Raw genomic sequence first — 27,684 nt, 5'->3', positions numbered from 1 at the left:
AAAGGTTGCGAAAAAACGGATGTTGGCCAATAAAATGGCCTTGAGCAGTGAGTGAGACGTTGAAATCTCCAAATCCCCTCACAAATATGAGTCCCCCTGATAGTGTATCTAATAACAGGGCCGTTCCCAGACATGAGCCCCAGGGGGGGCTCAACTATTAATTACCCACCATTTTTTTTTTGCACAGGACTGTTTCCCGGTGTTCTTCTGGGATGTGTTCCACGATTAGGGTTTTTAAAAAGGTTTATTCTTGTTTTTTTGTCTTTTTTTCGTTCTTCATTCATTTTGTGTAGAATCTTACTATTATTATTAGAAGTAATTTATTGAACAAGGGGTCTTTTTACCTGCCTTTCTTTTTTTTTTTCAAATATTTTTCCCTTTTTCTTCTTTTGTTTCATTTTCCTAGCTTTGAATTCTTTTTGCTTGCTTTTTCCCATTTTTTCTACTATTTTTTTCTTTTCTTCTTCTAGCTTTTTACTTCTTTTATCTTTATTTTTTTGTTTGTTTTCCATTTGGATTTGTTATTTTTTCTTCCTTTCTTTCTAGCTTCTTCTGTTTTTGCTTTTTCCTCTTTTTCTTTCCTACTTTTTTGCTTCTTTGTTATCTCTTATTCCTTTTTTTATCATTCTTTTTATTCTTTATCCCTGCTTTTTTCTTCTTGTTTCCTTTTTTGAACCTTTTAATTCTTTTTTCCCCCCTGCTTTTTCCTCTTTTTCTTTTCCTGCTTATTTTCTTTTTCTTTTCTCTCTCTTCTTCCTTTTCCTTTGATTCTTTTCTTCTCGAGCTTTTTACTTCTTTTTTTCTTGCTTAATTTATTTCTCTTCTATTTTGATTTATTATTTTTTCTTCCTTTCTCAAGCTTTTTCTGTTTTTGCTTTTTCCTCTTTTGCTTATTCTTCCCTACCTTTTCGCCTCTTTGTTTTCTGTTTTTCCCTTTATCTATTATTCTTTTGATTCTGTTTTCCCAACTTTTTACTTCTTTCTTTTCCCCTGCTTTTTTCTTATCGTTTCCTTTTTTGTGGCCTTTCAAATCTTTTTTTCCTGCTTTTTCCTCTTTTTCTTATGTTTTGCCTGCTCATTTTCTCTTTTGCTTTTCTCTCTTTTTTTATCTGATCGTTCTTTTTCTTCCCTAGCTTTTTAGGTCTTTTTTTTTGCTTTATTGTTTTTTTTTTTCCTATTATTTTTTCTTTTGTTCCTAGCTTTTTCTGTTTTAGCTTTGTCCTTCTTTATGTTATTCTTTCCAACTTTTTCTTCTTCTTTTTTTATCTGTTTTTCCTTTTTCCTTTGGATTCTTTTTTTTTTCCACAGCCTTTTACTTCTTTTTTCTTGCTTTATTATTTTCTTTCCTATCTCTTTTCCTGTTTTTATGTTTTTCTTTTTTTTCTTTTTCTTTATCCACACTGCCCTCACTACTACATCCAGTTTTCTTTGGACGGGCAGAGCGTGTCCACGGGTGGTCACTACCCAGCCCTGGCCCCTCTGGTAACGCCCCTGCTTTATAATCCGGGCTGTTCAAAAAAACAAGAGCAAGAGAGAGAGAGAAGAGAGCAGCATCCTCTCGCGACGAAAATCCACTCGCCACAGAAAGCTAACTAGACGGAGAGAGCGGAGAGGAAGATGAATTTGGAAGCTTGCTGAAGCCCAAAAGAATTTCCACTTCTCTACACTTCGGACGGGAAAAGAGGAGCATGCCGCTCCGGCCACCGCCAACCTTCTAGAATGTTCATACATCGTGAGTCTTCCCTTATTCTATTTATAAGATCTATTTATTTATTTAGTTGTGTGACTTTCTCCGTACGCCCGCGCTCCAGTCGCTTATTATGAAAGATTTACGAATTGCGAAAAAAAACAATCGGGGAAAAAATAAACCTCGATTGTAAAACTCCCAAAAATGAAGGGGATTTTTAAGGACTTTCAAGCCAATTTCCCTATGTTTCCAGCACCGTTAAAAGAAAGAAATAATACATGATTATATTGTTAAGAATAATAGTTATTATTGACAGTTGACAGGGGGGTGCGAACCAAAATGTTAAAAGAGCCCTATTGGAGGAAAAAATCTCCAAAAACAGAAGCCGCAAAAATAAAAGGCTTGGATAAACAAGAACATGAACGCGACACATGACTATTTATGGGAAGAACAACAACAAGTAAACAAACAAACAAAAATAAATAAATACAACTAAATCAAACGAGCAAATCGACTAAAAGCCATCCTGGAGAAATGCGTTTATATATATATAAATTGGGATTTTCTAGGGAATGGGATTTCCAAATGGCATGGTGTTTTAGTAGTGAAGGGGCGTCAAACTCATTTTCAACGAGGGCTACGCTTTTTCTTTCTGTCTATCTATTTTCTTTTTCTCTATATTTAACTCTGTTTTTCTATCCTTCTTTCTCTCACTATGTGTCTTTCGGTGTCTATTTCTTTGATTTTTCTTATTCTCTTTCGTTCTCTGACCCTCTTTCTTTTTGTTTCTTTGTTTCTCTTTCCCACTTTCTTTCCCCTTTTCTCACTCTTTTCCTGTTTCTCTGCATCTCATTCATTGTCTCTCTTTCTTCCTTTTTCCTTTTCTCTATATTTGTTTCTATTTCTCCGTCTCTTTTTCCCATTTCTCTCTTTTTTTCTGTCTCTATCCTTTTGTTTTTTTTCTCTTTCTCTCCTACTTTCTTTCCCTCTTTTTCTCGCTCTTTTCCTCTTTTTCTCTCCATCTCTTCTATCATCTCTCTTTTTTCCCTTCTCCTCTCTACATTTGTTTCTCTTTCTCTTTCCTTCTGTCTCTTTTTCTCTTTCTTTCTCTTTCTTTTTTCTTTCTTTGTCTCGCCTGTTGTTTTTTCTCTTTCTCACCCACTTTCTTTCTCTATTTCTTACCCTTTCCCTCTCTTTCCCTCCAAATCTTTCCTTTTCTCCTGTCTTACTTTTTCTTTTTCTCTATATTTGTATTCTGTCTTATTTCCCTTTTTCTCTCTTATTTTCTATCTATGTCTTTCTGTGTGTATTCTTTCCTTTTTCTTTCTCTTGCCCTTTCTTTTTATTTTTCTCTTCCACTTTCTTTCCCTCTTCCTCTCACTATTTTGATCTCTTTCTTTCTTCCTCTTTCTTATTTCCTTTTTCTCTTTATTTGTTTCGCTTTCCCTCTCTCCTTTTTTTCTATGTCCCTTTGTTTCTTTTTCTCTCCTACTTTATTTCTTTATCTCACTCTTTCTCTCTGTCTTTCTTTCTCTCACTCTTTCCGTCTTTCTCTCTGTCTTTCTTTGTCGTTTTCTTTCTTCCCCCTTTCTTTTTCTTTCTGCCTCTCTCTGTCTTTCTCCCCCTCTCTCTTACTATTTCACTCACTCTTTCTATCGTTCTCTCTTTTATCCATTTATTTTCTTTCTCTTGATCTCGCTCTCTCTCTTTATCTCTAAACTACCAGTCGGTCTCCTGCAAGAATGCTTTTTCAACCATGTGGCCCCTGAGCTCAAACGATTTTGAGACCCCTGGTTTAGCCAATCAGAATGCAGAACACATTTCACGATGAAAATCCGCAAAGTAGCAAAACCCCGGTAAAGCGAGGGATTACTGTACTTCTAAAAACCGGCAGCCTTTTGTGCTATTCAGAAAAAGATCTCTTATCTTTAAAAATACTGTTGACGCGTAAAGACGCTGCAAAACCAGAGTAAGAAACGTCGGAGCGCACAAACACATGCGTGTTGCGTCGCATCCATAAACATGCAGCCGAATTTGCATGGAGTCACACACGCTTTCTGTCAAACCACAGTCGCCATGGCAACACACTCACGCGCGTGAACTTCAAAGACTATTGATTTTGCCCGCCGGCTTTTATTTTGGAAATTCCGATTTTCCTTTTTGCTCATTTGAATATGCGTTGAGTGTTCCTCTTTTGAGTCATAGAAAGTCACTTTATGACTTTTTGTGTGTGCGGAAATGCAGTGCTTTTTGTCAAGGTATCATATGTTGTGTTCTGAGCAGACTGCACACAGCAAATGCTATCAGAAGGGGCAGGTTGTATGAGTGTGTGTTGGGTGAGTGACTGTCTGAATGACAGCATACACCAGCCTATCACGGTCAAGCATACAAAGATATGGGCGGGCGCACGAGACGATATGTACACCAAAACAAGCTAATGTTTCGTGGCTCATTACACTAAAAATCAATTTTAAAAAATTCAATCACACTTTGAAGAAAGTTAGAAAAGCGCATAGAAATGTTGATTAGTGGGTGCTCTGTGGATTGTTATTGGGTCTGGGAAGGGACTAATACGGCGCAGTGAAAGACCGTAATACGCTACGGTTAAGCTATGTAACAATTACCCCTGTGAAGCCTGTATATCACCAATGCCAGATCCATTACCCACGAAACCGATGACCTGGAGCTAAAAGTTGTGGGAAACAGTTACATCTGGGAGAGTTGTACTTTAATCGTTGCGGAGAACTAGCGCAATCCGAGGATACCCAATGCAGCACAGGACCAAATCCAGGCTCGCACGCAACCAAAAAGGATCTGACCCAGTCCCAGCTTATGGAGCAACCAGAGAGCCTTGAAGCAGTTAGCATGTAGCAGTTAGGATGAAGCTATAACAATTAGACATTATCATAATATTTCAGCATGTAGCTGTTAGCATAAATTGTCAATATTTAACTGTTAGCAAGTAGCTTTTAGCATATTTTTTAAGCAAGAAGCAGTTAGCATTGACCAAACAGTGTTTACAGCTAGCAAGAGTAAGCATAGCATCAGCCAATCCCAGGAAATATTTGGGCTGGCTCGTCAACAGTGTTTACAGCTAGCTTGCGCTAATACGCACCGCCCAAGCCACCAACACACTGCATTTTGTAGTCCAATTCCCACCAAAATAATAATTATTTTATTTTTTTATTTTAATGAAATATAATACAAGGATTGGTGCAGATAATTAGTAAGTATTAAGCCTCTTGTAATGATTTGAGTGTTATAAATCACTATTAGATGTCAGGAGTGCTTTTGTTTAAATCTTTGCCCACACATCGAAGGTGCCCCCACTTCCTGGTGTTGCTTCATATATCCATCGATTGAGTGTAGGCGGCCCCATATGGTGAGTAGGTAGTGAAGCAGTGTGTGAGAGAATCAAAGATAAGTACGAACAAAGCTTTTTCTTTCAAAAAGATGACGAAGTCCGTTCGTCATCTTTGGGGAAGAGAGGGATGACGTTTCGTGCATGAACACGATCGCCACGGTGACCGAAATCGGGAAACAAGTTCACGCCTCAGACATGCATAAGCTCAGCTTTTGTTTTCTAAACAAAAGTAAAAGCTAAAACATACTTTCCAATGAAAAGTAGTGGTTGAGATGTCGTATGCCTACATAGCTACCGATCAAAATTTTCTGTAGGCCTTCAAAAATGGGTTGGCACCGACTTTTCCCATTTAAGAGAAACGCATGACATTGAATGAGTCAACTCTCTTTTTCAAGGTCAAGAGTTGGTGTTGGGTTTTAGGTTTTGTTAGGAATTAAATATTAAAATGTACCGTTTACCAAATCGTTCGAATTAGTTATCTGACACCATTAACCAAACACAACCTGCATTTCCACACAGGGGCAGGTTTAATTTCTTTAACAATTCAACTAAGTGAATTCCATCGAATTAGCCGAATTAGTGTCGCTTGAGTCTCCGTCAAGCCTCCTCTCTAGATCTTCTGCCTTTCTTGACCCACGTCTCTCTGCAAGCTGGTGTGCCGGCTCCTTCCATGGGCGTGCCAGGAAAGCCCCCTCGCCTCGATGTCTGAAATGGTGAAAACATCCCCGAGCGTTTCTACGTCACCAGGGCCCCTCTGCATCGAGAAGTGCTGATTATTTTATCAGCCCTTTGTCCCAGTTCCCCGCTGTTCCTGTAGACATCACAGCTCAGCCAGTGAATATCTTTTGCTTTTAAATGTAATTTGTATTTGATCGTATAAAATCCTTCAGTTTGAATGTTTTTGTTATGATTAATAGGTTTAGTGCGACTACGCGATGCAACTTATTGTTGACATAAGTAGTTGTGTGTGTAAAATTGGGCTTGCAACAAGGTCACACACACAGCAGCTAAAAATAACAGCGTAGTGGAGTGTAGCGTGGGCCGAAAGTGCCGGATAAGCGTCTTTTCTCCCGCGCTCTAAACTCAGCTGACGCTGAAGACGCCGAGGACGAGAGAGAATCAGAAACCAGAGGGGGGTCGCGAACCGCCTTGGACTATGCTAACGGGCTGCGTAAGCCTAACCTAGCCAAACGGTTTCCTCATCTTGCATCCTGGGTAATAAGTTGGTGGTTGGTAGTTCATTGATCATTCAGGTAGTTTATTAGTGGATGTGTTATGTTCGGTATTTTGTAGAATATTCACTCATTGATGGGAAAGTGAAAATCCACATTAGGTACACACCAATTTTCCCTCTAAGCTGCGCCGTGCGCAATCGCGCACTGCTCGCGCATTCTCAGCGCACAAGAAAATCTAGCCAGCTCACAAAAATCAGGGCTCGAAATTGCTAATTAAGAAGCGAATGAAGTCAAAGTTACAGTGCATGAAGGTCAAAATACACGGGTTCCCCTGACGTTGAGTCCTAAATGCGGTATTTTGAAGTCAATGTCGAAGTAGAACGAAGTTGAGTAAAGTCAGTAGAGTTTGTCGAGAACCGGCTTCTTCGGCTCGGCTCACTAAAAGGAACCGGCTCTTTCGGGTCCTGAACGACTCTTCGGGTTGTTTTTGCTTCTTTCATCCCTATATGACCAAATATTAAGAAAAAGTATGCACAAAATGACTTAAAGGAAGGGGTAATAGAACAAAAAAGAAAAAAATACCAAAATGAAAAGGTAGTGAAAAGCTGAGAAAAAAACAAAAACAAAAGGAAGAGAAAAAAAAAGGAAAAATTCAGAAAAAAGCCAGAAAAAAAAAAAGAAAAGAAACAAAGGAAAAAAAGTAAATAGAGAACAAAAAGAAAAAAGTAACAGCTAGGAAAAAATCAACACAATGAGATTTTTTTAAAGGAATTAAAAAACGGGAAAAAGAAGAAAAAGTTTGTGTTTCATTCAAATAATTTCCAATTATATCAAATCAAACTTGTTGCCACTTTTGTATCCATCCCTATGTAGTGTTGGTCTATGCCACTCAAAAATGTGATTAAATACAGTTGTGTATCATACAACCGACTAAATAAGCCCCCCAAAATGTTAGTATTATGCGACAAAAGATACCAGGAAAAAAAAGAAATGGAAATCTTGTGAAAGAATTGTTGTAAAGACAAATGACGTTTGTAGGCCGTACAACCTTTGAAATAATACATTAGTCAATTCATTCAAAAGTGAAATTTTTGCGAATTGCCGGAAACTCAGCAAAATGTCAAGTTTTGGACATGTTTGATAATGACTTAGTTGCCACGCTTGGGATTGCTGTTGCTCACTGTTGTTTCAAGCGTTGCTCACCGACTTTGTGTGAACGCTCAGACCCGTAAGGAAAATTATAGGTACACACAGGTTTTTCCGTAGCCAAATTCAAGCACTTTTTACAAATACACTTTTCATACTGCCCTGTTAAGTTGTAGCATGCCCATATGCAATGACTCTATAGGGCAATGCTATACAAACTAATGTCAGCTGCCGTTATTCACGAAGAAATGCAAAAGTAGAGTGGAGCAGTGTCAGTGTCATTTTCAAGCAGACCTGTTGCTGCAACAATTTTAAGCACCTAACCCAAAATTCAAGCGCTTTTTAAACTTGGAATATACAACATTAAAATTTGAGCATACTCAAGGATTTTAAGCACCCGTACGAACTCTGTCCCTGATCACTTTTGAATGATCGGGTTACAACCTGAATGACTAACAATGACCACTCACAAGGTGCTCTGGTCAGATGAGAGCAAAATGTAACTTTTTGGGCTAATAGAATATAGAATAGAATATACCTTTATTGTCATTGTTACAAAATGGGTTGAACATATTGTGACAACGAAATTGGACTTGGCACTCCAGGTTCACATTTCACAGTGAGGATAAAAGAAAACAAAGAAGATAAAGGAACAAATGCAAAGCGTTATGTTTGAAATGAAAATAACTGCACATTACCCTGAAAACAACCGCCCCACTGTCAAGCATGGTGGTGGTAGTATCATCCTCTGGGGTTGCTTTTTTTTCAAGGATGGAGCAAAATACAGGGTGATTCTGGCAGAAAATCTGTTGGAGACCTGAGAATAGGGGCCTAAGTTCACTTTCCAACAGGGCAACAACTCTAAACATAAAGAAAAAGCTAAAATGAGACTTTAAAACTAACAGTATAAAGAATGGCGAGGGGTCAGCTCTTTTCATGAGTACGTGGCTCGGAGATAAAATAGAACTCGTGCAATCATTTCATGTTTTGTCACACATGAGAAAGCGAGATGATACGAGTGAATGTTGGCTTCACTCCAGTACATATAGGACACCATTTTGTCTGAAGTTTACCCTGTCACACCAACAGACCCCGTTTTAGCTGTAAATCCCTAAATAATCCTTTATATGGAAGTTCATTAAACAATGTATGTTAATTGTTGAGACACTTTAGGATGAAAACACATACAACAACCTTTAACCCAAAACAAACTTTTACCCAGAAGCTCTAGTAAAGCAATAGAGCCTTTTGATTGGGTAAGTGGTAGGAATGGACGGAGCTACAAATACGTTGCTATCCTTGTTTTGCAGTATTTTGTGACATTTTTACAAAAGAACTTTGCTTGCACCTTGTTTTGAAACCGTTGTTTAGGACAAAAATGGGCCTCAACATTATTAAGTGACTGCCTGAGGGAGACAAATTTAAAATTGTTTATTTATACGGATATGGGACACAGGCTGTGGTATTATATTATTTCAAAAATGTTATCAAACATCACACAGTAAAAAAAAAGTGCTAAAGAATTAGCTTTTTTCTGGAGAGCAATGCTTTTTCAAGGTAAGGACCACAAGATGGCAGCAGAGTTGCCAATGGTGATTGCTTCCTACTATAACCTCGATGCAAGTCAAGTCAAGTCATGTTTATTTGTATAGCCCTTTATCACAAGGTGTCTCAAACGGCTGCACAGATTATTGCAAACTACAGACTATTATTACGGCATCCCCTGATCTAAAACCTACATGAGGGCAAGGAAAACCTCAACATGAGGAAAATGAAGAAACCTTGAGAAAGAACTGCACATGAGGTCATCCCCTTTTCCAGGATGACCAGGCTTCAATGGAGGTGGCAATAACAAACATCCATCCATTTATTATCTAGACCGTTTATCCTCAGTAGGGTCACGGGGGTGCTCGAGCCCAGACTCCTTAACCAAGAAAAAGCGTTTCGATTTTTGTGCATCGTATATTCTTTTCTATTAATTAGTTCTGTAGGTTTTTGGGTATATTTCAGCGTCACCTTAAGAACGCTAGTACACTCAAACCAATCTGAGAACTGCCTTCTGTTTCCTTGGCATGTCCAGAGGCGAGCAATCAGATCTGAAGAGCAAGCATGAGCGAAGTCATTACAAAAATAGAGACGTTTTTAGCATTTAACTTTTTACATTAAATAATTATTTCAGGGCGGCGCAGTGGTTAGAGCAGTGTGCGGCACAGTTCTAAGGTCTTGGGAACTTCCTGTGTGGGTTCAAATCCAGCTACCGGACTTCCTGTGCGGAGTTTGTATGTTCTTCCCGTGCTTGCGTGGGTTTCCTCCGGGCACTCCGGTTTCCTCCCACATTCCAAAGACCTGCATTTCAGGTGGATTGGCCGGTCCAAATTGTCCCTAAGTGTGAATGAGGGAGCGAGTTGTCTGTCCCTGCGATTGGCTGGCAACCAGTTCAGGGTGTCCCCTGCCCACTGCCTGATGATTGCTGGCAGCACCCCCGCGACTCGACTGAGGATAAGCGGTGCAGCTAATGAGATGAGATCATTATTTCATCCATTTCACTCACTTAAAGCATAGACTTACACTACATATGGATGGATACAAAAGTGGCATCTTCTATCAATGGAATATTCCAGAAAATACAGTGGTACGCTGTCATTCGAGTTCTTCTAAACATGAAAATATCTGTATAAGAGTTATTTTTAAACAAAAATCCACCTCGCCAAATGAAGGGAAACCGAGTTTACAAGCGGTCCCACAAGAGGCCGCTCGAGACTGCTTACCAGCAGCAAGAGCTTGTCCAGTTTGGGCATGCAAATTACGACAGGTAACAAAATAAAAATGATACTGTAAAAAAAATCGTGTGTAACTTTAATTTTAAATTTACAGTAAGTGATTCAGGGTTGGGTAGGGTTACTTTAACTGGATTACTTTCAATGACTTTTGGATTACTCCAATACCAAATATGCTAATAAAAGACAAAAGAAACTAAATATGAATCAAACGACTAAATTTCGTGCAGGCTTGGGGAGTAACGGAATACATGGAAGGGCAAAAATGATGTTGGCAAGCTGTTTGGATTTATTTTCATTTTCTTTCTGTCGCATTTTATGTTAGTTTTGCCGGAGATCAAAGAGATCAAAGCCAGGAGAGAAAGCTTACCACGTGTTGTGAGTCATAATTATAGTCATATTTAGTTTGTGTATCATCAACAGTCTCTCATACCTCTCAACCTCAGCCAATTGCTCCCTTGATTGCAAATCCTTCCCAAGCGATAATAAACCTTACAAACGCAACGCGGCACCTATTTACTCACAGCAAGACCGACGGAGCAGTAATGCACACAAGTAAGAAGGTCACTTGTGTCACGTCGCAGTACATGATTCCTACTTTGCAGAAATTCACTTGACACGAATGCTTACGGAACGGATAAACCCGTAAGAACAGAAGAACTAGCTTAGCGGGCTAACCAGTGTTCCCTCTAAGCTGCGCGCGTGCGCAATTGCGCACTGCTCGCACATTCTCAGCGCACAAAAACGAGGGCTCAAAATTACTAATTAATAGAATAGAATAGAATATACCTTTATTGTCATTGTTACAAAATGGGTTCACATATTGTGACAACGAAATTGGGCATGACACTCCAGTTTTACACATTCACAGTGAGGTATGAGCCAAGAAGATAAAGGAACAGAGAAGATAAGGTTATAAAACAAGGGGGATAAGGCTATAGTTATAATTTACATGGTATTTACACAAGAAATGTCGGCATGTGGGATGTTACATACAGTGTTGTCGTGATACCGTTGGTATCGTAAGGGTTGTGCAATAATTAAGAAGCGACTACCAAGAAGTCAAAGTTACAGTGCATGAAGGTAAAAATACACGGGTTCCCCCGACGTTGTGTCCTAAATGCGGTATTTTGAAGTCGAGTCGAAGGAGAACGAAGTTGAGTAAAGTTAGTAGAGTTTGTCGGGGAACCGGCTTCTTAGGCTCGGCTCACTAAAAGGAACCGGCTCTTTCGGGTCCTAAACGGCTCTTCGGGTTGTTTTTGCTTCTTTAATCCCAACATGACCAAATATTATGTAAAATTATGCACACAATTCCTTAAAGGAAGGGGGGAATAGAACAAAAAAAGAAAAAAATACCAAAATGAAAAAGTAGTGAAAAGCTGAGAAAAAAAGAAACAAAAGGAAGAGAAAAAAGAAGGAAACATTTAGAAAAAAAGCCAGAAAAGAAAGAAATGTAGGAAAAAAGTAAATAGAGAACAAAAAGAAAAAAGTAACAGCTCGGAAAAAAACAACACAATGAGATTTTTTTTAAAGGAATTTTAAAAAAAGTAGGAAAAGAAAAAGGAAAAAAGAAGAAAAAGTTTGTGTTGCATTCAAATAATTTCCAATGATATCAAGTGAATCTTGTTGCCAACATTGTACTTCCACTAAAAAATGTGATTAAGTACGGTTCTGTATCTTACAACCGACTAAATAAGCCCCCAAAAAATGTTAATATTATGCGACAAAATATTTTAGGAAATAAAAAGAAATGGATATCTTGGGAAAGAATTGTAAGAACAAATGACGTTTGTAGGTCGTACAACCTTTGAAATAATACATGAGTCAATTCATTCAAAAGTGACATTTTTGTGAATTGCCGGAAACTCAGCAAAATGTAACGTGATCTCAAGTTTTGGACATGTTTGATAATGAATTAGTTGCCACACTTGGGATTGCTGTTGCTCACTGTTGTTTCAAGCGTTGCTCACTGACTTTGTAACACTCAGACCCCTGGAAAATTACAGGGAACATTGATGCTAATGTGTCGGTCTCTCGTCCAGGTTACGGCGGTGCGGAGCTGCTTCTGGTTCTGTTCGGCCTGGACGCCTCACTGCCGTGCCCGCACCACTGCGTCTGCTACACCTCCCCCAGCACCGTCTCGTGCCAGGCGCACAATTTTCCCGCGGTGCCCGAAGGCATCCCGCCGCACGGCCGCCGCGTCTTCCTGCAGAACAATAAGATCGGCCGGCTCCTCCGCGGACATTTGCCGCCGGCCGTGGCCACTCTGTGGCTTTACTCCAACAACATCTCCTACATCCAGCCCTCCGCCTTCCACGGCCTGCGGCAGCTGGAGGAGTTGGACCTGGGGGACAACCGGTACCTGAAGGCGGTGGCGGGGGACACTTTTCGAGGCCTGGCCCGACTACGCTCGCTGCACTTGTACCGCTGCGGACTGCTTAGCTTGCCGGCCGGCATCTTTGCCGAGCTGCATAAACTCCAATACCTTTACTTGCAGGTGAGTGGTTCTTCGCACTCAGATCAGAGAGCATACGGTGCCTTGCAAAAGTCTAGCCACCAATGTTCCCTCTTCCCCATCATTCAAAAGTGATCAGGGACCGAGTTCATACAGGTGCCTAAAATCCCGGAGAATGCTCAAATTTTAATGTTGTACAGTGGAAACCTCGGTTCTCGACCATAATCCGTTCCAGAACCCCGTTCGAAAACCGATTTGTTCGATCACCGAAATCGTTTTTCCCATTAAAAGTAATGTAAATGGTTTTAATCCGTTCCAACACCCTGAATGTTTACCAAGAACGTAAACATCAAGCTAACCCAGGCTAATCGTACGTTCGCGTTAGCGTAATCTTTCGTACGGAACATGAACGTGTAAAAATAAAAAAATCAGGTCGTTTACAAGTCATTTAGCACCCGGGTCTCCACAAAAAGTGGTGAGCGGTTCATTGAAAAGGGGGTGACAGATTAATTTGGGATATTAATCTCTGGCTGATATGAGAGTCAAGGAAGATGCAGGTTTGATATCAACAGGAGGCCCCCAGTTACCACAGGGAGCAAAAACGGACCCACTCCTCTGAATGACTCCTCTTTCTCCCCGTGGCCCAGTGACGCGATTGTTTTTATTTAGAAGAAGTCAAGCAGTTGTAAAAACATACCATGAGTTTCCTGTACCTTTCAAAATAAAGACTGAAAGTATGCGTGTTTTTAAACAGAATCATATAAAAGAGTAGAAAAATAGAGAACAAGTCATCAAAAACAGTATGAAAGCAGGTATATTCCATCAGAGCCATTTGTAACGTGAGTAGTTGAGAAAATTACAAATAACTAGATGTAATATACCTTACAGGGGCTCCGTTCCAACACCCTGAATGTTTAACTTAAACAAAGCTAACCCAGGCTAATCGTACGTTCGCGTTATCGTAATCTTCCGTACGAAAGATTACTCTAACATGAACGTGTAAAAATAAAAAAAAGGATAAAGAAAAGAATTATGAATAGGATTTCTTACCTTTGTGGTGGTCAGCAGAAGGCGCAGGTTGACGGTGGGGAGAGGGATGGAGGAGGAAGGGAAATTATTGTTTGGAAGGATGTTCTTTTCTCTTAAAATACCGATCTAATGACACTTGCTTTTGCCTTCTTTTTAGCACTTTTCTAAAGTGACTCATGACAGTGTCATTAAAGTCATCGTACTATCGTACCGATCGTAGATTTAGCCATGCTGTATTCCCTAGCAAGATCGGAAACTCGCACACCTCTTTCATATTTAGCTATTATGTCTTTCTTAAAGGCAATAGTTGTACGAACAACTTTTCTTTTTTCACCTGTAGCACCTGTCCTGCTTGCACCGACCTTCTTCCGAGGCATAATTAGGGGCTAAAACACTCCGTTCACCGATATTAAAAGCGAAAGCAAAAAGAAGCAAGTGCGCACGTGATAACAGTTAGTCACGAGGGGTGGGGGCTTTCTACACCCGTACGCTGCTCAGTATCGCACTCTAGCGTACGCAATCACGCAATACCGGCGTTCGAACTCCGATTTTTTGACCGAACAGCGAAGCAAGAATTTCTCCAAATTTTGGGTCGGACTCCGATTTGTTCGAACTGAGGGCGTTCGAAAACCGAGGTTCCACTGTATATTCAAAGTTTAAGAAGCGCTTGAATTTGGGGTTAGGTGCTTAAAATTGTTGCCATGTTTCTCAACAGGTCTGCTTAAAAATGACACTGACACTGCTCCGCTCTACTTTTGCATTTCTTCGTGAATAACGGCAGCTGTCATTAGTTTGTATAGCATTGCCCTATAGAGTCATTGCATATGGGCATGCTACAACTAAACAGGGGAGTATGAAAAGTGTGTTTGTAAAAAGTGCTTGAATTTGGCTATGGAAAAACCTGTGTGTACCTCTAATTTTCCACGGGTCTGAGCGTTCACACAAAGTCGGTGAGCAACGCTTGAAACAACAGTGAGCAACAGCAATCCCAAGTGTGGCAACTAAGTCATTAGTAGTACGATACACAACTGTACTTAATCACATTTTTAGTGGAAGTACAATGTTGGCAACAAGATTCACTTGATATAATTGGAAATTATTTGAATGCAACACAAACTTTTTCTTCTTTTTCCCTGTTTTTTTTTCTATTTTTTTCAAATAACTTTAAAAAAATCTCATTGTGTTTATTTTTTTCCTAGCTGTTACTTTTTTTTTTTTGTTCTCTATTTACTTTTTTCCTTTGTTTCTTTCTTTTCTTTTTTTTCTGGCTTTTTCTGAATTTTTCCATCTTTTTTCTCTTCCTTTTGTTTCTTGTTTTCTCAGCTTTTCACTACTTTTTCATTTTAGTATTTTTTCTTTTTTGTTGTATTCCCCCTTCCTTTAAGTCATTTTGTGCATAATTTTACATCATATTTGGTCATATAGGGATGAAAGAAGCAAAAGCAACCTGAAGAGCCGTTTAGGACCCGAAAGAGCCGGTTCCTTTTAGTGAGCCGAGCCGAAGAAGCCGGTTCTCGAAAAACTCTACTGACTTTCCTCAACTTCGTTCTCCTTCGACTCGACTTCAAAATACCGCATTTAGGACACAACGTCAGGGGAACCCGTGTATTTTTACCTTCATGCACTGTAACTTTGACTTAATTCGCTTGTTATTTAGCAATTTTGAGCCCTGATTTTTGTGAGCTGGCTAGATTTTCTTGTGTGTGGAAAAGCTCTCGGTAGTGCGCAATTTAGATTTTCTTGTGCGCTGAGAATGTGCGGGCAGTGCGCGATTGCACACGCGCGCAGCTTAGAGGAAACATTGTCACATTTCAAGCTTCAAACTAAAGGCTCAAACAAATGGAAATATAGTCTAGGAATCAACAACAGGTGAGACACACTCGCAGAGTGGAACTAACCAAATTTTATCAACATTTTGTATTATATTTACAACAAAAATAACAAAATATTGGCCCCTTGTTTTCTCAGCTCAGCCAACTAACTCCTAAAGTTTCCTGATTACCAATGTCGACCTAAATGACTACCAATGACAAAAAAAGAGTCTCAGTTTAAATGCACCTGCTCTGTGGTGGGCTCAGAGGTCTGTAAAAGAAGATACTGGAGCACACGCATAATTAGGAAGACCAAAAAACACATTAGGCAGGTGAGGGTTCAAGTTGTGGAAAAGGAAACATTCAAACATCTCCCTGAGCACAGTACAAGCAATAATATCAAAATCGAGAGAGCATAAAACCACTGCAAACCTACCAAGACCTGGCCGTTCTTCTAAACTTTTGGCCCAAACAAGAAGAAAACTAATCAGATAAGCAACCAAGAGACCCATACACACATTGGATGACCTGCAGGCATACAAAGCTGAAGTGGGACAATTTGTGCATAAAACAACTATTAGTCATACTCTGCATAAATGTGCCCCTTGATGGAAGAGTGGCAAGGAGAAAGCCCTTTCTAAAAGAATACTATAAAAAGTCCTGTTTGGTGTTAGCAAGAAGCCACATGGAAGACACAAATAATATATGTAACAGTGCTCTGGTCAGATGAGACCAAAATGGAACTTTTGGGGCTGAATGAATAGCGCAACGCTTTGCGTAAGAGTAACACTGCACATCACCATGAAAAACCATCCCCACTGTCAAACATGGTGGTGGGAAGATCGTTAGAGTTGATGGGAAGATGGAGGGAGACAAACACCAGGGCGATTCTGGCAGAAAATCTGTGCGAGTCTGTAAGTGATCTGAGAATTTGGCACAGGCTCACCTTGCAACTGGACAATGAAAAGCAAAATCTACAATGGAATGGCTTAAAACTGACTGATATAAAGGTGATAAAACGGACAGGCCAAAGTCCAGATTTCAACCCTATAGAGTATTTGTGAAAAGATCTGAAAAATGCTGTGCAGAAAGGATCACAGTCAAGGAAGAGTCAGCAAATATTTATATTTCAAGATTTGCAAAACTAAGAAAAACCCAAAGACTTGTAGCTGTGATTTCAGCAAAAGGAGGTTGTACAATGTATTACCTCAAATGGGGCCAATATTTTTGCTACGCCTACTTCTGTATTTTCAATTTGTTAGAAAACCTTTTGGGAGTTTTATCTATGGGTTTTAAGCCTAAAATATGGCAAAATGTCAAAAGTTTTCGGGGGGACGATACTTTTGCAAGACACTGTACACATATGATGATCTCTAGGTGTCTAACAACATGATCTCTCTTCCAGGACAACGAATTGGAGTTCTTGGAGGATGACCTGTTCATCGACTTGATGAATCTGAGCCATCTATTCCTGCACGGAAACCGGCTGTGGAGCCTCCACCAGAACACGTTCCGGGGCCTGGGGGCTTTGGACCGCCTACTCCTCCACCAGAACCGCATCCAGTGGGTGGACAGGCAGGCCTTCCATGACCTAAGTCAGCTCACCACTCTCTACTTGTTCAACAACTCCATGACAGAGTTGTCTGCGGGGAGCCTGGCTCTCCTGCCGGCCCTGGAGTACCTTCGGCTCAATGACAACCCTTGGGACTGCGACTGCGGGGCGCTGCCCCTTTGGGACTGGTTACGAAACTTCCGGGGTTCCACCTCCTCGTTGGTGTGTTTATCTCCTCCCGAGATGGTAGGGAAAGACCTGAAAAGTCTGAAGAAAGAGGAGTTTCCCCTTTGCCTGAAAGGGAAGGGCTTGGAAAGCCGTGGTGTGGGCATCGAGTCATTGAACCACCTGAACCACCGCCGCCGGCAAAACCAGCACCAAGGACCCTACCTTCCCCACGGTGACCAGCAGGAACTGCCGCCTCCTTCACCTTTTCCACGACCAACCAGGAGGGGTCGGGGTAACTGCACCCGGCGAGGACGAAAGGCCAAAGGGGGGCCCAACGAGGTGCGACTGTTTCGCAAGGGGAAGGAGAAAAATTTCATGGGCAAACAAGACGTGTTCACTAACGCCAGGAGAAAGAACATTTGCGTCCCAAGTACTACGTTAGGAACCCCAAGCGGAGTCCAAAAAGCCTCAAACGAAGCAGCACTAGTCTTTTGTTGGGATGTTCTCCCTTTGGTCCTGCTAGCGTCATTGCTAACAATGTAGCGGTGAACCAGGATTTTTGACGGGATCAAAGACAGACCCGCAGTTCGAGTGTCAAACAGCAGAAGAACTGGACCATGTCTGATGTACATTCCAGAATTTGTGCCAATTATCGTATTTTCCGCCCTACAAAATGTACCAGATCCTATATTTTTAATACATAAGGCACACCAGACTATAAGACTTCAGTAAGCTCATCCGTGTGTTAGAGTACATATTAATGCAAACCATTAATATGTGCCTCTAATTCCAACGACAAAACTTTTCGTACAATAGGAATCGAGCCCAAGTAGTGGCAGTGAGAGCGTCGACACATTTCCACTAGACCACAAGTGGTACAGATGACACACGAAAAGGCATAAGAGCTTATTTCATCATCTCACTACTTTTACTCACCGTGCCACAACACTGATTCTGATAGGTTAAAGAGTCTCTCGATTTCTACACCTATGTGTCGATAATGTTGCGGATTAACTGTAAGTCAGCTTTAAGCTGACAACAGACATCTGGCAGGATGTTATGAAACAATGTAGATACAAGAAATCACAAGTTGCTGACAAAGCGAGTCGATTCCGAGAAAAAACACTTTGGAATCCGAGAAAAACATCACGTGGTCAGGCGAAGACAGTATAAAAAGCCCAATGTCTCCTAGATGAATTTGAACGTGGATGAATAAACTGGGTTCCCTCTCTGCCATATTTCGTCTCTGTGTATATTTTGAGGCTACGCCCAATGATGTCCTCTCCAAAATAAGTGGCACCCAGGACCATCCTGCAAGATGTCTGTTGTCAGCTCAAAGCTGACTTACACTTAATCCACAACAATAACCATTCGGGTATTAGGTATGTGTATATAAGCTTGTACAGTATTTTGTTGCAATACTTTGTTTTCTCCATCCTCTAACATTCACTATGCAAATGGGCGATGTGTATCGATTTGATAAATTATTGCTCAAATACAGCATTACAGTAAAACCTGTTGACGCATACCAATGATTACTGTGTGCACTGGTTATAAGGCGCACTCTCAAATTTCTGGCTAAATTGGGGTTTTCAGGTGGGTCTCATAGTCCGTAAAATATGGTACTTTAAAATAATCAAACCAGGGGAAAATGACTGGAACTGATGTCAGTGTATATTCTCACCTCCCCCTTTTTTAAAGCCTTAATCACTTGGTCATGGATTACTGGTGATCAAGACAAAGGGACATTATTTAAGATTTTTGTCTTTTCAGTCCAGTCGGTTGTTTTTTTAACTGGGCTAATTTAATTTTCCACTCAATCCACTTGTGCCAGGTACTAAGTATTGGTAGAACAAGAGCTTGGTCCTTCACTGCCATCAAAACCACAAGGACCACCAACAAGCAAAACTTGGAATGAAAAGAAAAAAAACCTTTATAAGTTGATTTTGTTTTTTAATATCGGACAAATGCAGAGATTTTATAGGATGCCAGTTCTTTATTTTGACTGGTATTGCGACATCATTGTCGCTATCGGCCAATCAGGGTTCGGTATGGTTACTTTAACTGGATTACTTTCAATGACTTTCGGATTACTCCAATACCAAAGATGCTAATAAAAGACAAAAGAAACTAAATATGAATAAAATGATGACTCACAACATGCGGTAAGCTTTCTCTCCTGGCTTTGATCTCTTTGATCTTCGGCAAAACTAACATAAAATGCGACAGAAACAAAATGAAAATAAATCCAAACAGCTTGCCAACATCATTTTTGCCGTTCCATGTATCCCGTTACTCCCCATACCTGCACAAAATGTAGTAATTTTATTCATATTTAGTTTATTTGTTCTTTTATTAGCATATTTGGTATTGGAGTAATCCAAAAGTAATTGAAAGTAATCAAGTTAAAGTCACCCTAACCAACCCTGCGGCCAATCATGTTGCTGTTCTTTGACATCCACACCACTTAGGACTGCTTTTTGTAAACTTTAAAGATTTAATAAAAAAGCTGGGATGAAATTCTCTTATCTGAAAGGCTCTCTCCCAGTCCTCCGAGTTCAAACTTTATTGATGTCTTCTCTCCTTCATTTGAGTGTCTACTAAAGTTTAAACTACATAAATAGAAGTCCAGTTTCCTTCAACAAACCCCAAAGGAAACGTCCTGTCTCCCACCAAACACGAAATAAAAAAAGAGAGTGTCCTCAAAAGACTGTCCTGCTGTGTGAGTAATTTTGTGCATGTGTAACAGACTCACTAGTAAATGAAACCTGAGGCACATTGATATCAAGCCAGCAAGAGGAAATAATAGGGAGGGAAGAATAGTGGGAAGAATTTTGGCCTCTCTGGTGTCCTACTTCCACTGTCATATGCAATATGAGACACACACACAAATGCACACATAGTTGTCAGAGCATGTTATCTTTGAGGGGGTGTCAGGTCCAAGAGAGTGCTAGCATTAGCAATCTTAGCACGCTGCACTTATTTGTCGGGCGGAGGGTGATGAGGCCTGGCAGCGTCCTGGGACTCCGAGAACATGGAGGATTGGAGAAGGATGTTTGGAGTAGGAGGAAATTGTAAAGAAGAGGAGTTGGAGATGAAGGAGATTTGGAGTGACAAGGTTAAGTCAAGTCATGTTTTTTTGGATAGCATGTAATCACACAACGTCTCAAAGGGCTTCACAGACTAAAAGTCGGAGAGGTTAGGACACTTCCGAACCCTTTTTTCCCCTCACACATGTCAAACTTCAATAACGTTCCCTGACCAGAGGAACATTTACAGTTGCCTTCCTTCTGTGTGATGTAAAAACTGGAGCAGACCTCAGGAGGTGGTCGCGTTCTCATTAAGGCTTTCAATAACAATCTGTCGAGTTTATGCTCGTCCTACTGAGGCAAATACAGCAGCAGAGTGAGCGGCGGCTAAGTAGGAAGTCAAAAGAAAACAGGACATTTTGTGCAAGACATGATCTGCACCTGTCAATTACAGTCATGGTGGCGCCGTCTCAAGCACAAAGTACAAGGAGGGCGCTGTATTTCTCCTCATGGAGATATTCTACCTACCATACACGTGTGGCTGCGTACACACTATCTACCAAAGCTATATCCCCCTCATGGGAGGCGGCTAGAGTCAAGAACTAGCTCACATTCACCAAATATTCATTCTGCTTCGCTCTTCCCATCCTGACATCGAACATTAATCCCACGGCACAACAAGGGGTGAGTTGCTGTGCCACGCAACCTTTCATCAGCAGAGAGGCCCGACAGCATTAACAGGTTTACCCCCTCCACATTATGGAGATATTCTCCCTACCATATATACATATATATATATACCACATTATCTGACATTATCTGCACCACTTATCCTCAGTAGGGTCACGGGGGTGCTGGAGCCTATCCCAGCTATCTTCGGGCAGTGGGCAGGGGACACCCTGAACTGGATGCCAGGGCACACCGAGACAGACAACTCACTCGCTCATTCACATCTAGGAACAATTTGGACCGGCTAATCAGCCTGACATACATGTTTTTGGGAATGTGGGAGGAAACCGGAGTGCCCGGAGGAAACCCACACAAGCACAGGGAAAACATGCAAACTCCACAAGGGGAGGCTGCTGTAGCTGGACTTAAACCCTAAACCTCCGCACCCTGGGACTGCGCACTAACCATCCATCCACCATGCCGCCCCTATTGGCAAACAAGTAAATCCAAATCCAACTCCATCTGTCTAAACTTCCCTACCTTTAAACCACAGGTGTCAAACAGGCGGCCCGCGGGCCAGATCAGGCCCGCTAAGGGATTGAATCCGGCCCGCGAGACAACACTCAGAGAAGCGCAAGAGAAAAACAAGCTGCAGGTTGAAATATGTCAACTTGATGTTGCCAAAGCCAGATGCCTCGAACAAAGACACTGTACTTGTATTTCTTTCTCTCTCTCTCTCTCTCTCTCTCTCTCTCTCTCTCTCTCTCTCTCTCTCTCTCTCTCTCTTTTCCACCACTTTTCTCCCATTCTCTGTCTCTCTCTCTTTCACTCTCTGTGTCTCTCTTTTTCTCTTCCTTTGTTGCTCTTTGTCTCTTTCTCTCTCTCTGTCTTTTTAACTTCTTTTGCTCTAATTTCCTTTTCTCTCTTTTCTCTTTCTCTCTTCCAACCCTTCGTGCTTTCTTTTCTCTTTTCTCCCCTTCTGTCTTTCTATTTCTCTTTGGATTTCTTTCTTCCTCTCCCTTTCTTTTCCCCCTATCTCACAACTGATCTCTTTCGTTTCTCACGCTCTCTCCCTCTCTCTTTTTCTTTCTTTGTCCCGCCCTCTTTCCTTTTCCCTCCCTCTTTTTCTTCTTTCTTTATCTCTCTTTTTCTTTCTCTTTAATCTACTAGTCCGGCCCCCCGACAGAATGTCTGTTCTATGGTGTGGCCCGCGAGTTCAAATGAGTTTGACACCCCTGCTTTAAACCACCTTCAGAATTCTGATACCAGTCACCATGGCAACCGCCTCCCCCTCCCACCACACGCTTTCACGTGGGTGCCGCCTTCATCTGGCCCGTCAATCAAAGCTCCAGATTTTTGACAGTCTCAATGAGAGCGATAAAAATAACACGAGAAGTTCTGTGGAGCTCTTCAAAAAGTCAAGCTGCTCTTTTAATATCGTCCAAGACAAACACAAGCGTCACACCATGGCGTTACGTAACACTGCCGGACTAAATTAAGACCAATGAAGTAACTGTTGGCTTGAGCTCTGCGTTTTTTTTTGTTCTTCATTTTCTCATTTCTGTGAAGTTGGGACACTTCTCCCTGTAGCGATGGAGCTGACCCTCACGGTTTCACACACACCGACTACCCTCAAAAATGAGGTCTACTTGGATTTGATATCCTCCGTCGCTCATAAAGCTACCGTATTTTCCGCACTATAAGGCGCACCTAAAAGTCTTAACTTTTTTCAAAAGCTGACCATGCGCCTTATAATACAGTGCGCCTTATATATGGCTAAAACGCAAGGTCACGCAACTTACGCAACAGCCGCCGACTCGATTTTCCCCCGAACGTGGAGTAGTCTGCGGTGTATGATGGGATTTATATACCGGCGTTTCATTGGGTAACCAATGTGTCAATCATCATTTGAATCGATCGCTATTGGCTAAAGTTATTCGGAGCCTCGGATTGGCTAGAGGGCCGAAACAAACCCTGCAGTTGGCCAAAAAAGATGTGTCAATCATCAGTCAAATCGATCGCTATTGGCTGAAGTTATTCGGAGCCTCGGATAGGCTAGAGGGCCAAAACAAACCCGGCAATTGGCTGAAAAAGATGTGTCAATCATCAGTCAAATCGATAGCTATTGGCTGAAGTTATTCGGAGCCTCGGATTGGCTAGAGGGCCGAAACAAACCCTGCAGTTGGCCAAAAAAGATGTGTCAATCATCAGTCAAATCGATCGCTATTGGCTGAAGTTATTCGGAGCCTCGGATTGGCTAGAGCGCCAAATCAAACCCTGCAATTGACCGAAAAAGATGTGTCAATCATCCGTTAAATTGATCGCTATTGGCTGAAGTTATTCGGAGCCTCGGATTGGCTAGAGGGCCAAAACAAACCCTGCAATTGGCCGAAAAAGATGACTGAATAGCAAGCTTGCTAAACTACGCCATAAAGAAACATGTTTCATTAGTCTGTATTTGTAAACATTTTACTCTCCTGGATTTACTACACTCACGGTTGTAAGAAGACCATGATTGCGTATCATTATTGAACGTGAGAACTTAGGTGAGCTATGCGGCTTTATAATTTCCCGGTATCTTGTTTTAGAACGATCTTGATGTTGCTGTGATGAGTTGAGTGAATTCAACTCAATTCCAAGTGTTTATTGTCATATGCACAGTAAAGTTGCGAGCGAAAAAGAAAATAGAAACTAAGGAATGGTTGGCATTTCTTGAATCCCAAGACTTTAACCTTCCGAATGATATTTGAAACGATGCATTTGAGTGACATCGTACGGACACCGCATCCGCACGTGTCTACGACACGTATTTGCTCCTTTGCAAGCTTTGGGAATATTAAGGGGGTAATCAGTTTGACTGAATCATCTGACTGTTTTGTCGACATTCCCATTGTAGCGCCTTATAACCCGGTGCGCCTTATCTATGGAAGATATAGGACCAAAAACTATTTTTTGGGGGTGCGCCCTATCACCCGGTGCGCCCTATAGTGCGAAAAATACGGTATATCCTATCCTCAATCCGCCAGCAACACAAAGCTAAAAACAACATTAGAAAGATTTTGGCATGTTTATATCGACTGAATATAGTCATAGTGCAAGTACAAGGACCCTGTATTTCCCCTCATGGAGATATTCTACCTACCATACACGTGTGGCTGCATACACACTCTACCAAAGCTATATCCCCCCATGTCAAAAACTAACTCACATTCACCAAGCATTCATTCCGCTTCGCTCTTCCCATCCTGATACCGAACATTAAGCCCACGGCACAACAAGGGGTGAGTTGCTGTGCCATGCGACCTTTCATCAGCAGAGAGGCCGACAGCAGGTTTACCCCCTCCGCATTATGGAGATATTCTCCCTACCATATTTACTCACATCCAATGTTCCCTGTAATTTTCCACGGGTCTGAGCGTTCACACAAAGTCGGTGAGTAACGCTTGAAACAACAGTGAGCAACAATAATCCCAAGTGTGGCAAGATAACTAATCATCAAACATGTCCAAAACTTGACATTTTGCTGAGTTTCCGGCAATGCAAAATCATTTTTCTCTTTTGAATGAATTGACTCATGTACTATTGCAAAGGTTGTACGGCCTACAAACGTCGTTTGTTCTTACAATTCTTGGTTGGCTTCGTGACACACCGGTCAGACGAGGTGGGGAGTTCCTGGCCCGCCCAGGGGGCGGAGTCAGCACGCCCCAACGAGAGTGGCCGATGCCCCGACGTGTCAAAAAAAGAGACAAGACAGACAGACAGGAGCAGAGGTGAAAAGATGGGGGGCTCGCCAAGACTAATTCGACAATAATTTGGCTAAATTCGATGGAATTCACTTAATAATAAATTAAGAAAATGAATCTGCCCCTGTGTGAAAATGCCCGTCTCCTGTCAATGTTTCCCTAAAATCAAGAAAAGAGCATGCATTTGTTAGCAGAATAAAGTTGCGTTTGGTTAATGGAGTCAGATAACTAATCCGAACAATTTGGTAAACGCTAAATTTGTAAATATAGTTTTTCCCCTAACAGTAGTTATCCCCCGCCCTTTCGATTGATGCCATTTCCATGATGAAGGCCAGTCCATGCTAGTTTTTTTCATGCACAAGGCGCAAAGTTACATTAAAATTGCGTCTTCCTCGACACATATATTCCACCTGTCTCACTCTTAACTTTACTGCTCGGCTGCCCCCTGGCGGCCGTTAGAAAAAACGCACAAATAAGCCGCATCGTTGCATAAGCCGCGGCTTATAGTCCGAATGTTACTGTACTTTTTAAATCAAGTAACTATAAACTGTAACAAATGACTTTTTGACAGTAACACGCCCAACACTCTTAAAACCCAGATACAAAAGGCGAGTCTATAGTTCAGGGGTGGCGAACACGTTTGACACAAAGAGCCGTAACACACATTAATTTTGCCATTTTGACCATAAGGGTAACAGTCTGCACGCTCATAAAATGTTTACCTTATTTCCTGGCATTAGACGTAACCTACGCCGATGATTGGCAGTCAGTTATGTGTCCGGAGCAGCATAAAACAACAAATCTGCCAAATTAATTTCAAAATATTATTTATTATTTGTTATTAACTCTGATGGATTCAAGTGTGTTTTAAGAGGGGAAAAAAACGAAACATGAAACGAGTCAAAGAGCCACAGTATATAGAAAATATGATGAGGCAAAGAGCCGCATTCTGATTGGTCAAGAGCCGCATGCGGCTCTACAGCCGCGTGTTCGCCACCCCTGCAATCGACTTGGAAAAAGGTCACGATCAAACATGAGAAGGTGACAAAACACTTTTAATCCCTTTTTTTCTCTGAGTTCTTCTGAACAAAAGGCTTCCTCACAAGCAGTATTTCCAGCAAAAAGTGTCAAAACCCCCTACGCGCGCACACACCATGACTCACGCGCATATAAAGAGCGTCCGCACCAGCGGCTTACCGAACAAAAGACCGCATGCAACTAAAGTGATTCTAAAACTAAAAATAGATTAGATTTTATTTTCTTAAAAACCTTTGGTTGTTGAGCTGGTGGTCAACGGTGGGCCAGCGCACGGATGCTGTCCAGCAGCCTCCGGCAATGCTGCCGCTGGTCCACGGGGAGGATCTCAACCACAGTCACTTTCACCCGACTCTCGTCCTGAACATCAACAACAAATCGTTGGAATTTGTCTTTTATACGATTGACTCATAATGCGATGAAGATTTTTACAGAGTGGGCTTTAGTTCAATGACAGGTCAGGCTGTTCCAAATGCAGAATATTTTGTCTAGTTCTGTTGATAACAGGACTCTGACGGAGGACGGTAGGCGTTGTTTTGAGAAACGCTCGGTGTTGTTTTGAGTACCCCCAGACATTGATAGATAGATAGATAGATACTTTAATCATCCCCTAAGGGAAATTCACATTTCCAGCAGCATCCCTGAGCTGAGAACAGTACAATAATAAAGCCAAAAGAATGCAATATACAAATACCCAGTGTGACGTGCAAATGCCCACTGTAGCGTGTTATATAGAGTAACTAAATAGTGCTACACAGAATACATATTGCAGTAAGATTCGGTAATATCCAATGTAGGTGGTGTGGTTTAATGTGGGCCTTTACTCTGCCGGGTGGAGTTAAAGAGCCTCATGGCATGAGGAAGAAAAGATCTCTTCAGTCTGTCCGTAGTACAAGACAGTGACAGCAGTCTGTCGCTGAAACTGCTCTTCTGTCTGGAGATAATACTGTGTAGTGGATGCGATGGATTGTCCATGATTGACCTCAGCTTTTTCAGTGCTCGTCTCTCAGCTACTTTTTGTTAGGCTGTCCAGCTCTTTGCCCACAACAGAGCTCGCTTTCCTAGCCAGTTTATTGAGACGAGAGGCATCCTTCTTCTTGACGCTGCCTCCCCAACACGCTGCCGCATAGAAGAGGGCGCTTGCCACTACTGTCTCATAGAATATTTTCAGGAGCTTTTTGCAGATGTTGAAGGAGGCCAGCCTTCTGAGGAAGTAAAGTCGGCTTTGCCCTTTCCTACATAGAGCTTCTGTGTTGGCAGTCCAGTCCAGTTTGTTGTCCAGCTGCACACCCAGGTATTTGTAGGACTGGACAAATTCTACACATTCTCCCTTGATGGTTACAGGAACCGGGTGAGTTCTGGTTCTCCTGAAGTCCACCACCATCTCTCTCGTCTTGGTGGTGTTTCGGTGCAGGTGGTTTGCGTCGCTCCATCGGACAAAGTCCTGAATCAATTTCCTGTACTCCTCCTCCTGCCCGTTTCTGATACCTCCCACGATCGCAGTGTTGTCGGCAAACTTTTGCACATGGCAGGACTCAGAGTTGTACTTAAAGTCCGATGTATATAGAGTGAATAGGAACGGAGAGAGAACGGTCCCCTGCGGAGATCCTGTGCTGCTAACCACAGTGTCCGATGTACAGCCCCCCTGTTTCACATACTGGGGTCTGCCTGTCAGGTAGTCAGTAATCCATTCTACAAGGTGTGAGCTAACTCCCATCTCCGTCAGTTTCCTACTCAGTAGCAGAGGCTGTATGGTATTGAAGGCACTGGAGAAGTCCAAAAATGACGCACTTCTCAGAGATGGTGAAGCACAGGGGGCTTCCTTGGCGCGCCCATTGGAGGAGTCGGCACGCCATTATGCGGGGAGAAGATGGCCAATAGGAGAAAGCTAAAGGACTTGAGAAAAAGGCTTCCCAGAGACTCCAACGTCAATAATTCCGCCCTTTTCAATGAAGTACACTTAGATAAATAGTTAATGAAATTAAATCTGCCCCAGTGTGGAAATGTCGGCTTCCTGTTCATCTTTTTCCTCAAGAAACGAGCG

At 41.7% G+C, this 27,684-nt stretch overlaps 2 protein-coding genes across 2 annotated transcripts in view; one reads left to right on the top strand and one right to left on the bottom strand.

Moving 5' to 3' along the window:
• Positions 1-1,508: 1,508 nt before the first annotated feature.
• rtn4rl1a (reticulon 4 receptor-like 1a) lies at positions 1,509-19,732 on the top strand. Its single transcript, XM_088321344.1, has 3 exons — positions 1,509-1,732; positions 12,192-12,646; positions 16,850-19,732. The coding sequence occupies exons 1-3, from the start codon at positions 1,720-1,722 to the stop codon at positions 17,705-17,707; spliced, it is 1,326 nt and encodes a 441-aa protein (XP_088177470.1). The 5' UTR covers positions 1,509-1,719; the 3' UTR covers positions 17,708-19,732.
• A 5,911-nt stretch (positions 19,733-25,643) lies between these two features.
• The window catches only part of LOC148349161 (replication protein A 70 kDa DNA-binding subunit-like), a 53,115-nt gene continuing 51,074 nt past the window's right edge, over positions 25,644-27,684 (bottom strand). The window contains exon 17 of the mRNA XM_088320623.1: positions 25,644-26,000. Coding sequence (XP_088176749.1) covers positions 25,896-26,000 — 105 coding nt within the window. The 3' untranslated portion in view covers positions 25,644-25,895. The remainder of the gene's footprint in view (positions 26,001-27,684) is intronic.

This window comes from Urocampus carinirostris, chromosome 17 (assembly GCF_059441175.1).
Source record: "Urocampus carinirostris isolate Australia breed hairy pipefish chromosome 17, RoL_Ucar_1.0, whole genome shotgun sequence".
Lineage (NCBI taxonomy): Eukaryota > Metazoa > Chordata > Actinopteri > Syngnathiformes > Syngnathidae > Urocampus > Urocampus carinirostris.
Note: the sequence above shows the minus strand (reverse complement) of the source record. Positions and strands in the feature narration are given on the sequence as shown.

Bases quoted from the DNA above. Each gene is read 5' to 3' on its own strand.
- rtn4rl1a (XM_088321344.1), top strand. The intron at 12,647-16,849 runs GTGAGTGGTTCT...TCTCTCTTCCAG, and splicing joins TCCAATACCTTTACTTGCAG to GACAACGAATTGGAGTTCTT.